Consider the following 15068-nt stretch of genomic DNA (forward strand, 5'->3'; position numbering starts at 1 on the left):
AGATTTAAATGAAGAGATATCTCCTCCATGGTTCCAGCTAAAGCGACAGGTGAGCCCCCAGGTGAAAGAATAGGCATCCATACAAATCATGGTCTGGTTCGAATAAATTCCTGCCATAAGCCATTGCCTGTCATCCGACCATTTCATCTCTGTAGAGATCAAGCTGTGCTGATCTAGACCACCAGAAAATGGGTCTCACTGAACAAGCAATGCCATCTGCAATGGGCACATATCTATGTGGACAAGAGGAATCAAATCTACCACTGTGCTTGGTTGCTTGGTTATGCGTTTAACACAGTTTTCAGCTCATGATAGGCTATACATGGCAGCCAGTATCAGCAAACTGAGTTGCAGAAAATCCCTCACTGGAAGACCCTCCTGTTAGAGATCAATCATGACAGCTTGATAATCCAAGGAGGAAGGTGAATCAGATTGAGATGGATCAAAAATTCCATACCAAGATGGGTGAAATGTTGAGACAGAATATGATCAGTCTTTTTACAATTCACTAAAAGGTCCAGGCAAGTGAAAAATGGGATAAGGCTGTTCATATCCTGTAGCAAAACAGTACTTATTTTGTGTTCCTGAAGTTGTCTAGGTATGCTGAAGTGGCTGGTGACAGGAAGGCCAGAACAAGGAGATGCTATTGACTGTTTTTTGTAAACATTCATGGGCTGAGATTTAGTCTGCATGGCAGCACTCAAAATTGGTACATGGTTCCTTGGAATATGAATCAAATAAAAATTTTGTCAGGTCAGGATGGATAGATATGGACATAAAAGTAAACATCATTCACATTGAGACTGATTTAAAGCTCATTCCTTGTTATGTAAAGGTGAACCAATCATGATGTTTCCATCTTGAAATTTGGTGTTAATATGAATATAATTAGCTGCCTTTGGTCTATCAATCGTCTAGGTTTAAAATTTGTTAGTTGTATCAGGGAAAGCCTTCAAATAAAAACTTGGAGCCATTTTGTGAACTCTTCTCTGTCCACTTGGAGAATACCAAAAAGTGATCTCCTCCATCACAGAATGTTAGAATCTTATAGATAGGGAACACAATAGACGAGTGGGGCTAGATAAATGAAATCTGAAGTCATTCTGTCATACTTGGATCACCAATTGTTGTTCGAGATAATGTTGATCTGAGCTTGACAGAAATAGAGAATGAGGGACTCTCAACAAGAGCCTCTTAATGGGTGGTGGGGCTAACAAGTCAATGGCAGTTGCTGGGGAAAGAAAAACTTTCACTCTTATTAAATTGTCTTCTAAACTGACATGAATGTTTCTCTCAAGTCATGCTTTGAACAAATCTGTTGTTTCTTCTTGACTGCTATCAATCATTCTACCTTCAAATATATCTCCTTTGTAGCAGAGATTGTTGCATATGAACAGGTGGAGAGGGTGGTAAGGAGAGCTGGAGGGCACTTCTGGCACCACCTAGTTCTGTATATCCTTCTAACCCCAAACAAGGTGGGGGGGGGTGAGGCAAATTAAAATATCTGTAAATCCAAGGAGTGTTGTAAATATAAGAAAGTGTCAATATTCAATACAGCCATAAGGGCAAAGGTTTTGAGGTGGTGAGCTAATCAATTACTCTTTTTGGTTATGTGAGCTGTTCACTCCCAAGCATTTTTGTTTCCCACTTTTCTTTCATGAAGAAACATCACCAAAGATGCTATGTCAAGCATCGGTGTCATCACCACCACATTTCCCACAAGTTTCAAAGCCACCTTAAATACTCTGCAATTAACTTTATGCAACTTCAGATTTGACATCTATAGTCATACAATGTTCTTATCAACTCTCAAAATGATGAACAGGTCCAAGTATGTATGGCACCGGCACACAGTATATGACACTGATAATAGGCTCTCTGAGAAAAAAAGGCCCTTCAATCCCCAGGTCATGGATAAAAGACAGTTAAAAAGCTCATGAATTTCTACCAAATGTGGAAGACAAAATGATGAACTTTCTCAGCATTGCTGCCAAAATATCTAAAGGAATAGTGATAGTTGGAAACATATCGGCCGTATCAGAATCATGCCACACTCATCCTACCTTACAGACCGAAAGGCCATTTTCAGACATGCATGGGGACTTGCACCCACTGGGCTCCCTAAATATGGAAGGACACCCTCCCATAAAAAGGCAGCATTTGTCATACATGAAGAATGAGGTGGCAACAACTCCACTGATGAAAGCAGCTTTACTGTTGCCTTCTAGATCATCTCCTTATGTGTGACTCCATTAAGATATCCATCACATATCATCTGGATGCATCTGGAGTCACTGCATTATCTGTCTTTAGCTGACTTGATGTAATGGTAGCTGATGTCCCTTTCCTAGGTATCATGCCTCAATTTCATCTTCCTCTCTTTTGCCCTGACATTCTTTCCTAGGACAAAAGACCACATTCCCTCCAACCAAGACCTGCAAACATTATATGATATTATACAGACAAGATAAGACTTGTCCTTGCTAACCATGTACTTCTGACATTTGACTATATTTCATCACCACTGCTTCTGAAAAGACAAGAACAATGAAGAAAAAAGGGAAAATAACCCAAATTTAACAATACTTATTATATGACAAAATATCAAATTCAAACCATGTTTGCAATTCAAAATTACAGCTTGCACACATGTGAAACTATCATGTGCAATTTTCTAGGTTTGAAAAACACAAAGTCAACAAACTTAAAAAAATATGGAAATCTACTCACCAAAAAATTCAAACACTTAAATACACAATCACCACACTAATAGATGGATAGTTTGAAAACACAAAGATCTGAAAAGACAATGTGGATGAACGTAACCTGTGCCACAACAATAGTTTAACTAGTCTACTGCTGGTGCCACCTAGCAGTGGTAAAAGAAGGTAATGGTTAATAGTTTCTTCCCTTTGTACGGTACACCACTCCCTCAATAACTTGCACCCTAATAACTCGCAAACCCTCTGATAACGTGGGGTCAGGCGTGGATCCCATTTTTTTAAAACCAGAAAATAGAAAGAAAAAAACAGATCCCTATTTCTTGAACTTGAACAAAAATTGCAACCATAATTGCTTACATTTTCTTTCCAAACAACATTCTTAGTACATCATAATTAAAGATATTCAAGGAAATTTTGATCAATGAAAATGTGACTTACACCTAGTGTAGGCAGTACATTAATATTTAAATGCCAATTAAATAATTTTTATTAGGTGAATTTTGTGTTTTAATTCTATCTTTTAGTTCCCCTAAAGCATAATCTTCATAAATGCAATGCGTATTTAAACATAAAATTGTCAATCTACCATAGCAGCTATGTTCGCAAGCATTTCTCGAAGAACCTACTTAAGTGCCGACCATATTTTGATAACTTACTTGCAGAAGTATTTGTTGTATTGTTGCACTGAATTAAAAGCTGGCCTCCTTTGCATTATTATGTTAATTATGTCTTCTGAATCAAATAAAGGAGGTGGAATAAAAAAAAGTTAAAATGCATGCAATCCTACATACTTAAAATCTTGTGGCCCCAGTCGTATGTAGGGTGAATTCACTTCAGTTGATCAATCAAACACTGTTATAAATGTTATTGTGTATGTAACATAAACTACCTTAAATTAATTGACTCCTTCATAACTGTGATCAAAGATAGCAAGGCAACCAAATGAAATGAATACTTTGTATAAAAAAAGCTTGGTTTCACAGATATGGACCATTGTGGGCAAGCGATTTTCAGAGAATTTTGAACTGGCACTTAAGAGATAATAAGTTAAACTATTACTATTAATGAAATCACGACATCAATATTGTACGAATTGAACAATACAAAAATTTAGTTTCGACAAAGGCAAATGTCTCACAAAATAAATGTCACTAGTTTTTGAAAAAAAAAGGAACCTTGTTTGGTTGTGTATCAACAAATAGTCTAGTTCCCAGCTACTCTGACTCGCGACTTGGTAGTATACTATTTAATACCACTCCGGGAACCAGACTAATCAACAAAACAAAAAGCAGTGACGTAGTACACGTTTTTGCGTACACGTGATGGTTTCTCAAACCAGTTAGAATGATCTTACAACTGTTGGAAATTTTGAAAATAAATGTTATTTATACAGAATAATGAATACATTCATTAGAAAATGTGCATCAGTAACAATTATTATTGACATGATTGTAAAATGAGGATTTAGTCATTCAATAGCCCAGTTCCCTACCACCCCTGCGGTTTTCTTGATGAATAAGCAGATTTTTTCAAGTCCAGTCTATGTTTGTGGACCCTGTTGTGTGTGAGTTATAGGGAGAGGTGTATATAGACATGAAAATAAGAAATTTTCATCTACTGGCATTGTTTGATTCAAAATGTAGTGAAGCATATATTCACAACATTAATGTGATAGCTATGTTCCTAATGTTAATGTGGCAGGGGAACATATCTTAAGGAGAAAAGTGGCTAATTATAAGTCTTCCCAATCTGTAGGGCTGCTGGAAAAAGTTGGGCAGAGAATGTCAAAGCTCAGTAGAACATAAACTTTTATTGGTTCCTGTCAAATTTCCATTATGCTGGAGATCTTGATTTTAATCAGACCAAGACTGTGTGTCAGCCAATAACAACAAACATTTCTAAAAATCGCTCTCTGATTATTAAACTAAAAGTTCGACTGAGACTTTGAATGGAATTACAAACAAAATGGCCTGGAAAAGCATGTGAAGCCCATGAATACATCAGGCCTATACGCTGAGCCTATGCCAGGACCGGGGCTGCATGTCAAGCCAATACTTCAAGAATTGCTTTACACCTAGTGATCTAGACCCCAAAATCAAATGGGCAAGTATGTATGTTGCTGAATCAACTGTCTTCATAATGATCTATCCCCAGTATGAGTAGAATCCTTTATCATGCTTTAACTGTTCATGACAATGATACTAGCAGAAAAGTGGCTGCAGTGTTTAGCTTTTCCACTAACATGGACATAACAAAAACTCTTGAAGCCAAACACAAACGAAGTAAGAGATTCTGACATCTAACTGGTTATTAATTCATTATCAAATCTTGTGACCAGTCTCTATCTTCTATGTGACTTAAAACCTGTTTCTACACCAATTATTTATGAAAATAAAAGATTCTTTTTATCCTGGATTTTTTTCTTCTTTCTTGGTGTTGTTGCCATAACTACTTACAGATCTTGACCTGGAACGAGATCGTCTGTTTTTGTGTTTCTTTGATCTCTTTTTCTTGGCATGGTGATGTGCACATGCCTCTTCCAAGGCCATCAAGTACTCTTTGTACAAGCGTATACGTTCCGCTTCCAGGGTTATCATCTCAAATTCGGGGTCATTCTCAATTCGTGACCTAGCCTATATAAAATATAAACAATGTCAAAATGTAGCTACCAAGACTATCCATTGATATGTAATTACTATCTTAATGCAATAAATGATAATAGAAATTTGAATAATCAACACTGTGAATCACCATACTTTCCACACATATACCCTGTCCATGCATATACCCCATATACCCTGCAGAAAGTCACTATTTGTGTTTTAAAAAAATGACAATACCCCCTCCACACTATTACCTTGTGAAAAACCTAACTTAAGTTCACATAAACTGACCACTTGTGCTAAAATTCACATCACAATGCACCATCCTCTGCTATACAGAATAGACATGTTAATGTCATCACAAAGTTTCTTTAAAAAAAAAATTCTCCAAACTTTTATTAAACTAGATTTAAATGTTTTGCATTTTTTTGTCAGCCTTCTTCTCAGTAAAATAATATTAATTCCTATTAAGTTTTGTCATGTTTAGGGGAAAAGAATGGTTGCTAGAAGTTATCTGGTTTGCATAAGGGTACAAGTTTACATGGTATCATAAGATGCAATATACCTACCAGAGGGTCTATACATTAGTGGATGTATTGTCTTTAATTACTATAAACAAGACTTTTATACTACTGTGAAAATGTTATAGTGGGATTGAAAAACCAGGTTTTGTTTGCATTTAGATTCATACATAAGCATACTAAATAACAGCTGATCATGTCCTAGTGTTCATCATAATCTTAAACTAAAGTTTCAGAGCATTTGAAACCAGCAATAGAGCAGCTGCTTGAGAATTTTCAGTGGATGAAATATCCATTCAGTAATTCCAAGAAAATATGCACAATGATAAAACAACCAAGCTGTGTTTATGACTGCTATAAAAATTAAAGCCAAGCTGATAGCAATGGAGAGACTTTCAAATGAGGCTTCACCTGGTATAACAGATTCATGAAAATGAAATACCTGTCCCTACGTATGCCAACTACCATAAGCCATGGTCTACCTGAAGACTAATGGTGGTGTCAAAAGCAACTGATATAGCCCACCCACAGAGATACCTCAAATGGGAGGTGTGGGGTATTAAAATCATGAATAATCCATAGAATATATGCGTGAAAATTAAGGTACTTTTGTTCATATGAATAAAAACTTACAAAAGGATTTGTTACTGAAAGCCACAAATGACCCCACCTCCATTACCTGCCATGACAATTAATGTGTCATGATTGTGGTACCTCACAAACAATAAAAAATCACCAATCGAGGTGAATAAAATGAAAGTTTGTTTTGGCTATGATACTAAAATTCTAATTATTTAAAGTTTGGGTTTTAGCATTCTTCTTATGAGATTTAAACAGTTCAGGTAGTTTAAAAAGCAAAGAGAAAGCTAATTCAAATTAGTTTTGAGTAAATTCTGCCACCAAAATTTTTGTCAATAAAGTTTAAAAATGTATAAACCGTAGAAGTCAATCACAGGTCTCAATCTGCAACATGACATCATCATCAAAAACATTTTAGTAGTCTCAAGTGAATGGCTTTCGTGCAATGTCCACTGTCCACTTTATTTATCTCCATCTTTAGTACATCCATCTTCCTTTATGGGATCCATCATGAAGGCGGACAATGAATTTGGAGGCCCAGTGAAAGATATTCTTAGGCTCTCTGACACATCTTGGATCACCCAAATGTTTTGCAGAGAAAGTTTGATTCAAGTCTGATGAAGATGGCTGTTGCTGTGGGGTTTAACGCCATTTTTCAGCACAAGCTAGGCTATGCATGGCAGCCAGTATTAATGGTGGAGGAAGAACCCGCAAAAACCCCAGGAAGAACCACCAACCCACAAGAAGCTACTGGCAAGCTTTCTCACATACCCACACTGGCTGAATCCTAGAATCTTGAACCCACGCAGACAGAGGTGAGATGGTAGTGATCCGTAATGGAGAGCGCTTTAGACCACTCATCCATTCAAGACCCCAATGAAGAAGGAGTCTGGCGCCCATGTGTAGGTTGCCAATGGGTGGAGGAAAATGTAAGTCACCGAAGAAGAAACATTTTTTCTATCTCCTCACCCTGCTTGATGGCAGGAAGTAGGGGTGTATGACCTCTTATAATCTGCCTGGTCATGGCTATTCTGTCATCTTTGGGAACTGCCTCCACTGTATCCCTGCTGACAACTGTCCCTTCTTTAGAATGATGCCTGAGTAGGACACCCAGATCTTGTGCTGACAGTTACTGTGACAACTCTTGTGTTGACTGTTTACTGACCTCAATTCAAGACCCAACAAGAAGACGCAAGATGAAGGGGAGGTTGCATGTGATCATTACATAGTGGGACTTCAGAGAGGAAGAGTAAAAGAGAGCATCTCATCTGGCTAACTCCATATTGCAGGAGGTATTCAGGCATTAGCCATGGTGTGATGAAAAGTCCTATTCACAACCTTGGTAATATGGCTCACCAAATCCCAGGCATGATAGTTTATGGCCTTTTCAGTGAGGCAAACATTGCTAAGGATGCTAAGTCCATTAGTGACAAAGTTGATATAACGTTCCTCACTAGCTTGGAGGTAGTATTGAAGACTTGCCAATTTACTTTATAACAAAGTGGTGAAGTCATGCCGAAAGTGGAAACATCCTTGTCAACATTACGTATTTCCAAACAGTATGCATCAGAGTACAACTCATACCTGTGAGACGAGAAGCTTGTTGGCAAGTGACTCTTGGAAAATAAAGCTTTTGCATTACTTGGGTCAAAAACTTGTCCTGAGACATAATGTGATTTCTGCAACTTTTGCTGACTAAGGCAATGTCCTAATAAATGATGGACTATGATTGTCATCTACAACAGAGGCTTTGACCTTGTATGTAGGATGACTCTAGGTGGAAGCAGACAAATGGACATAGACAAAATGCAACAAATTTCTTCTATGCTGACAATCTTAATTCCATCTATTTCTTTGTTGGATCAAATGAATCAGGCATTTTCATTTCACCCCATTCATCTAGCTGAGGACTATCCACATCTTTGGACTAGGTCCATGGGTAGGGCAATCCATATGGCAACGATGATGCCATATCATCAACATGCATCACAGGATATGCCATTAATAATGGTGGTATATCAGAATGCCAGTTTGACATGGCTGGTTCTGTGAATAAAGCCAATTTGCTCTGAAGAGATATATTAATGTTTGGATCATCTAATCAATTTCACTGCAGTAAAATACTATAGCTGTTGGAATACATGGCTACTCTGTTTGCCAGTCTGAGACAAATGATTCGTGCTCACTGTAGTCATATACTGACCATTCATGTAGCTGGACCAGTTGGCTGACAGCTAGAATGGCATACAGCAGATGATAATGCCATGGCTGTCCATACATACAAGTCAAACAGCAGCTTCTTTGTTCCATCCATCAGAAGAGTCAAATAATACACCTTCATGAAAAGCAAGAACATTGTCGTGCACACATGGAATATAGAATATTGTATATTCATGCCTTATGGACAGAGATAGGTACAACTCTGTACCCTCAAGCCCCATAGGCAGGGTGATATTTGACTTAGAATTGTCCTGCCTCATGGACAGAGATAGGTACAACTCTGCACCCTCAAGCCCCATAGGCAGGGGGATATTTGACTTAGAATTGTCATGCCTTATGGGCAGAGCTAAAGGCTTATCAACTATGGGATCCTGAAAAATTGCCTATTCCAATGTAGACAATCTCAATGATATAGCCTTATTAAAGAAATCGTGTGCACTTCCAGCTCTTGGCTGGAACTGTCTCGTATTCCAACTACATCAAGATCTGGCATTGTCTTCTGAGTAATCATGGTGGTGAAGGGGGAATCTTGGCATCCACCGTGAGACTTTTGAGAGATTCTGAAGGCTCAGATCTTTTTATTGCAGCCCTTGAGCTGTTTTCTAAGGACATTAGACCATGTATTCTGTCCACATTGCACATATTTTATTTGAGAGGGACACGTACTAACCAAAACAGTGGAGTACAGATAAAACAAAATGAGGTTCATGAAGTAGCTCATGAACAAACATTTTACTTTTGAAGAATCTAAGTTATAAACTACTAAACCTTTTGGATAGGTATAATGATAATCAGCAAATGACAAGCAATGATAGCCATGGAACCCTGGAAGAATACAGGTATTCATGGTAATCGGCAAACATTAGGCAATGATAGCCATGGAACCCTGGAAGAATACAGGTATTAATGGTAATCGGCCAACATCAGGCAATGACAGCCATGGAACCCTGGAAGAATAAAAGTATTAATGGCAATTGGCAAACAACAAGCTATGATACCATATGAACCCAGAAAGATATATTCCATCAAATATATTCATTACCTAAGGGCTGCCACTGTCAAACATAAAAATGCCAGCCAAACAAAAAATACACTTTAGCTAGTATCCATCAATACAGCTGAGATAATGAATTGAGATTATGTTAATGAAAATATGCTAACAAGTCCCCCAAAGAGTTACAATACATGTGGAACAGTTTAAAGCCAAAAAGAAACATGCCTTCTAAAAGGTATTCATTTCTGTGAGGTTTATAACCTCTGCACACAAATTCTTGTAGCAACCAAAGACAGGGCTAATTATGTTGAATTATTGATAGAATGTATGATTGTTAACTGTGGAGAATGAAAGAATTTTCACAAAAAAATTACAAACTGCAATTATAACATTATATAATCTAGCAACATTTCAAAATTAGGTCCCACTTTCACATAATACTTCAACTTGGTGCAGAAACACATGTCAATTATCTGTCAACTTTAACAGAATACAGTCATTTTGAAAATGTTTCTTTTCAAGCTTAACACTGAGATACTGACCTTAAACTTAACTTATATAAATGTTACTTTTGAAGAACAAAAATCCTAGTTGAGCAATGTACTCATGTTTAAAAGTTTTATGAAAGCAGGACTTCTTAGCAGTCATCTAGAATTGATAACCTTACTAACCTCATCCCATGGTGTGTCTACTTCGATGCGAGGGGAAGCATTTTTCAACATTATCTTGAAGGCTGTCTCCAGTTTTTTCAACTGTAAAAGATGATAAAAGTTGCTAACATTAATGACCTTTTTAACAACAAATGTCCAATCCTCAACACTAATATCATCAATGTAATCATAATAATCAGGTAGGACAAACAAATTCTAACTTTAATATTTAATATCCAAATGATTCTTCTGGGGATTAATACAAAAACATAACATCATGTGGTTTTACCAGAATGCAGTTCTCTTGAGGCATAGGTATTTTACCACAATATGGGACACTATTTAATAAATATATTAATGCTATGTGCATTTAATTAGGAAATTTTTCCTAAAGAAAATTTTAGGACACATTTCCATAATATTTCTCCAGTTCTGAGGTTAGCAAGAGTCCCATGAAGGGACTGATGCTCTACTGGCTAAAGAATTCAAGGATGAACTTGATTTTTGTTATAACTGCTGAATGCTGAAACACTCCATGATATTCTGGTGCAATAACAAGATTTTCAAATTGGCCGACTTGCAGACATACTGGATGTCACATCTGTACCATTTTCATTTAAAAAAAGGTAGACATCATTATAAGTCTTTTGGTGAAAGCCCTAAGTGAGCAAGACCATCCATTCAGTAGAACTGGAGATAAGATTTTGAAGATGGACACCATGACGGTCATATTACATTGACACTATTTTCATTTAAGACTAACTAGTTATAAGATGGCTTTTGATCAAAACCCCATGTCAATCCATTCAGAATAAATGGTGATGACAAGATGTTCAAATGGGCTGCCTTGGTAGCTATAATGGATGTCAGATCAATACCAGTTACATTTAGGAACAGCTTCACATGACTAGAGCTGTCAATGGGTTCCTGGGTACTCAGCTATTGATAATAACCCAGGTAATAAAATGAGCAATCGGGTACCAATTTCATGTATACAAGTTTTCCGCCAGTGCATGTGACCCCATAATCCCATGGCTTGTAAAGGCAGCACTCATTTTGTTTTCAGTTGACAATCCTTTTTTACTGAGCCATGAATTTAATACATGTACTTATTCTGTGCCAAGTAGAGTTCTGCCTATTCCATTAATCACTTAGCTTGTTTTCCTATGTGACAACCCTTTAATTGAGCTTTGGGTGATACTTGCTCAGTGGCAAGTAACAGAGGGTGGTTATTTGATCTTGATGTGTTCAGTTGCAACCTTTAATAGATTTATAGTTCAAAGTGTTACTTACAGAGCCCAAGCTGTCTCTACATAAGCACCTGCATATGACAGCAAGGCCAAGGAATGAGTCAGATGATATTTACAATGACCAGACCATGATGATTTACTAGACAAAGATGGAAGATTTCAGAAATATCTCAGATAATAAGGATGAATTCTTTGACTGTACCAGATGACATTAGGTAGTGACATTTTTAGGATAATGTGAATAAAAACAAATGTGGAATTAACTTTCATTGTTTATTTGTAAGATATGTGGAATTGACATTATTGTGAATCAGATCATTCTGAACTATTTTTATACTGCTGCATAACCTATAACTAAGATCGATGGATGCCTGCTAGATGATACAAAAATTTTTCCAGCTCTACACACCACAAGAAGTCCTCAGGTGAAAAGCTCATTTCGATATGACCATCAATGACGATTAGGTGGCACTATACAGTTTCGCATTTTCCATAGGGTTAAGATTTTAAAGAAAAAAAATTTCCCTGGCTTTCCTCACTGGTTATACTGGCTATTTAAAAAAGACCTTGTATATCTTAGGTATAATTAAAAGAACCTTTAATTCCCTTTATTTTGATGTATGATTGATGGGTGTACTATGGGTTATAGAGCATACAGCTTGGCCTTACTTCAAATGTGCACCTTTCAAAAAAGTGCTAGCTCTACTTGGTCATTTTCACTTCCTGAACTTCAGAGGTAAATTGTATAAAAAAGAGCTGATAACTTTTTTTTACATTTTACATATTTGGTAATTCATTCATTGCACTTTCAGAAGATGGTATTGTCTAGTCTGGCAAAATTCATTTTCCCTATTTTAATAGCTGCTATGTATAGTGTACTTTAGACTAATTCAGGCTGATTTTTTAACACAAGGGAGCAGTCATTTTAGTTAGCAGTGTGCTTAAATCATGTAAAATTTCCAAAAGTACAATATCCAAAGAAATATCATCCACATTACATTACTGTAGCATAGAGGTATGCCAACATTCTCTCCATTGTGCATGTTTTAAATGCAAACTACCTCACCTTACATATGTCACTCTCTCTAAAGTACATATTAATTGGTGAGCGCCCCCTTAGCAACTGCGAGGATTTCAATATGGCCTCCATGGTGGCCATGTTGGAAGCAAGACTTTCCAGTAGAGAGAATTTTAAAGTATTCCGTTATCAACTTATGACCTGTCGTTGTCTTGAAAACACATGAATCCACCTTTGTTTACTATTTATACTCGCTTATATGTCAAGTCTAACTGCAAACAAAATAGACCTTGATCTGCCATTACATAATGTCAGTGTATCCCCTAGGGGTGCAAGACTAAGAGTCAAAAGTCACCTTGGTGTCAAAAGTGGGGGTCAGACTGAGTTAAAAACAAACTTTGGTATCAAAAGTGGGGGTCAAATTAAAAATTTGGGGGTCTCTGAAGCGCAAATGAGGGTAAAGGGAAACACTGATAATGTGCTTGCAGATCATGCTCTATGCTGTTTATTAATCTACTGATTATTCCAAACAAACTAGAAGCACCCATTCTAATGGCACATTATGCAATGTCTGATCTGGGTCTATGCAGTTTGCCTTGTCTTATAAGCAAACTTATATAGTAGCCAGAAAGTAAAGACACTTTAATATTAAGCCTAATCGAGGGTATGGATAGATGGATTTACAGACATGTGGATGGGCATGCACATGGATGCTAAAGTGATCACAATGTTCAGTTCTAACCAAGGTGGTTAACTAGCAAACTTTAGTTCAAAAAGACTTGTAAACAAATGAAAATTAAACCTAAATGATCTTGTGACAAGTTCACATTACATGCAGTGAAAACATAGAAAGGGATACTTTACAGGCAGTCCTCTGGCTGCATTAGACACATCTCTTAATAAATTTTTTAAAAATGGAAATCACTATCTGGGTATCCTTGAGTGTCATTTATATATAAGTGTTCTTAGTGCAGAGATGTTCTTTTAAGTATATTTCCCTGTCCTCTAATTAATACCTTTCTGGCCTCCTCTTTTATTCTCTCCTTTTCTCTTGCCTCAGCTTTTTCTATCAGCTGCAAAATAAATGTAAACAATGTAAGTCTGCAAATCTCTATTAACAACAGAAATATTTTCTCTTAGTAAAGTATGTTTCTCTGAAAATACTTACCTGATCATATTAACAATAGGAATTATTGTAATCTCTGAATCCAGCCTTCTCCATAAAGTTGAAAAAGTGTCTTTCTGTCTGTATATCATAGATTGAGGAATCAAGTCTTACAGGTTAACTCAAATTCTTCCTAGATGTAGCCAGTTTACAACTGAACAAACCTTCAATAGGCAGATCACATTGTGGTGAAGTGCGGGATGATTTACAGCAATGTGATTTTGTATTTTTTGAGAAACATACTTTACTAAAATATTAACTTCCTCTGTCAAATACAATACCAGATCACATCAACATTGGGAGGCTTGGTAAGAGGAGGAAATGCTTGAGCATCCAACCTACACCTGCATTATCCTGAAGGAACATGATGACTGCTCTTCTAAAAGGCTGAACATCTTCTAATGCGAGTTTTGCACAACAAGAAAATGTGTTTATCCTGGTGCAAGGCAGATCCCTGTGGGATCCCACATTTAGCTATTACTTTACATTAAAAATTTTCCCTGGCAAATCCAGTTAAAGTTGTTAAGATCATGCCCAGAGATGAGGTAGTGCTTTCAGGAAAAGGGCATGCTAACTAGGAAGATACCAGGAGCCTGATGAAATTCAGCTCTCTTTTGTCACAAAAATAGAGCTGGTGAAAAATGGGGTGTGCCAGTCAACTTATTCCAATATGTCTTCAACTGAGACAATATTTTCGCAAGCCAGGCTCATGGAAAATTGTTCTTATTTTGTGTGCTGAACCTAATCCTGTGAGAGTTTAGAGTAATCACCTTTTGCCAGGCAGTGATCACATGCTGGGTTGTCTTGTTTTCCTTCCACAAATAGTAGGAACGGCCTTTTACAACCACTGAACACTCCACACCTTAGACAGCATCTGATGGCATATACTGGTTCCTGCAGCTTCATATCTCTAAACATTTCAATTAAACAGAGACAGAGAGAGCAAATATGTTATTTATTGCTTGCCTAGTGATAGTAACCTGGGTTTTTTTATATTAAATGAAACCATGCTCCATCGTTAGAATGGCTGAACAGTTGGAATGGAACTTAATATAGTTTGGATCCACAGACAGTGCATGTAGCTCACTCACCCTGCAAGCTGAAACCAGTGTTATGAGGAAGCAAGCCTTGTATAACTCCCTGTGAGGTGGCAGACTGGCTTGATCTTAATGAGTTGAGCCTCATCAAGACCCAAAGAGAGGTTCCATTTTGAGACATGTCAAAATTAAACAGCAAAACCAGAATGGTCCTTGTTACAGCCAATGTGTTTTCTTCGATGTCTAAATGTGTCTGAGACCATGGAATAATACCCCCTGATTGTGATAGGGGCTAATTTCTAGTCTTC

At 37.1% G+C, this 15068-nt stretch overlaps 1 protein-coding gene across 1 annotated transcript in view; it reads right to left on the bottom strand.

Annotated features, from left to right (window-relative positions):
* The window catches only part of LOC149779439 (pre-mRNA-processing factor 40 homolog A-like), a 104738-nt gene that overhangs the window by 14389 nt on the left and 75281 nt on the right, over positions 1-15068 (bottom strand). Inside the window, exons 19-21 of the mRNA XM_089940100.1 lie at positions 13575-13631; positions 10312-10392; positions 5180-5356 (exon numbers count right to left, since the gene is read on the bottom strand). Of these exons, the coding sequence (XP_089796226.1) occupies positions 5180-5356; positions 10312-10392; positions 13575-13631 (315 nt within the window). The remainder of the gene's footprint in view (positions 1-5179; positions 5357-10311; positions 10393-13574; positions 13632-15068) is intronic.

This window comes from Sinohyriopsis cumingii, chromosome 17 (assembly GCF_028554795.1).
Source record: "Sinohyriopsis cumingii isolate HCF-2022 chromosome 17, ASM2855479v2, whole genome shotgun sequence".
NCBI classification, from domain to species: domain Eukaryota; kingdom Metazoa; phylum Mollusca; class Bivalvia; order Unionida; family Unionidae; genus Sinohyriopsis; species Sinohyriopsis cumingii.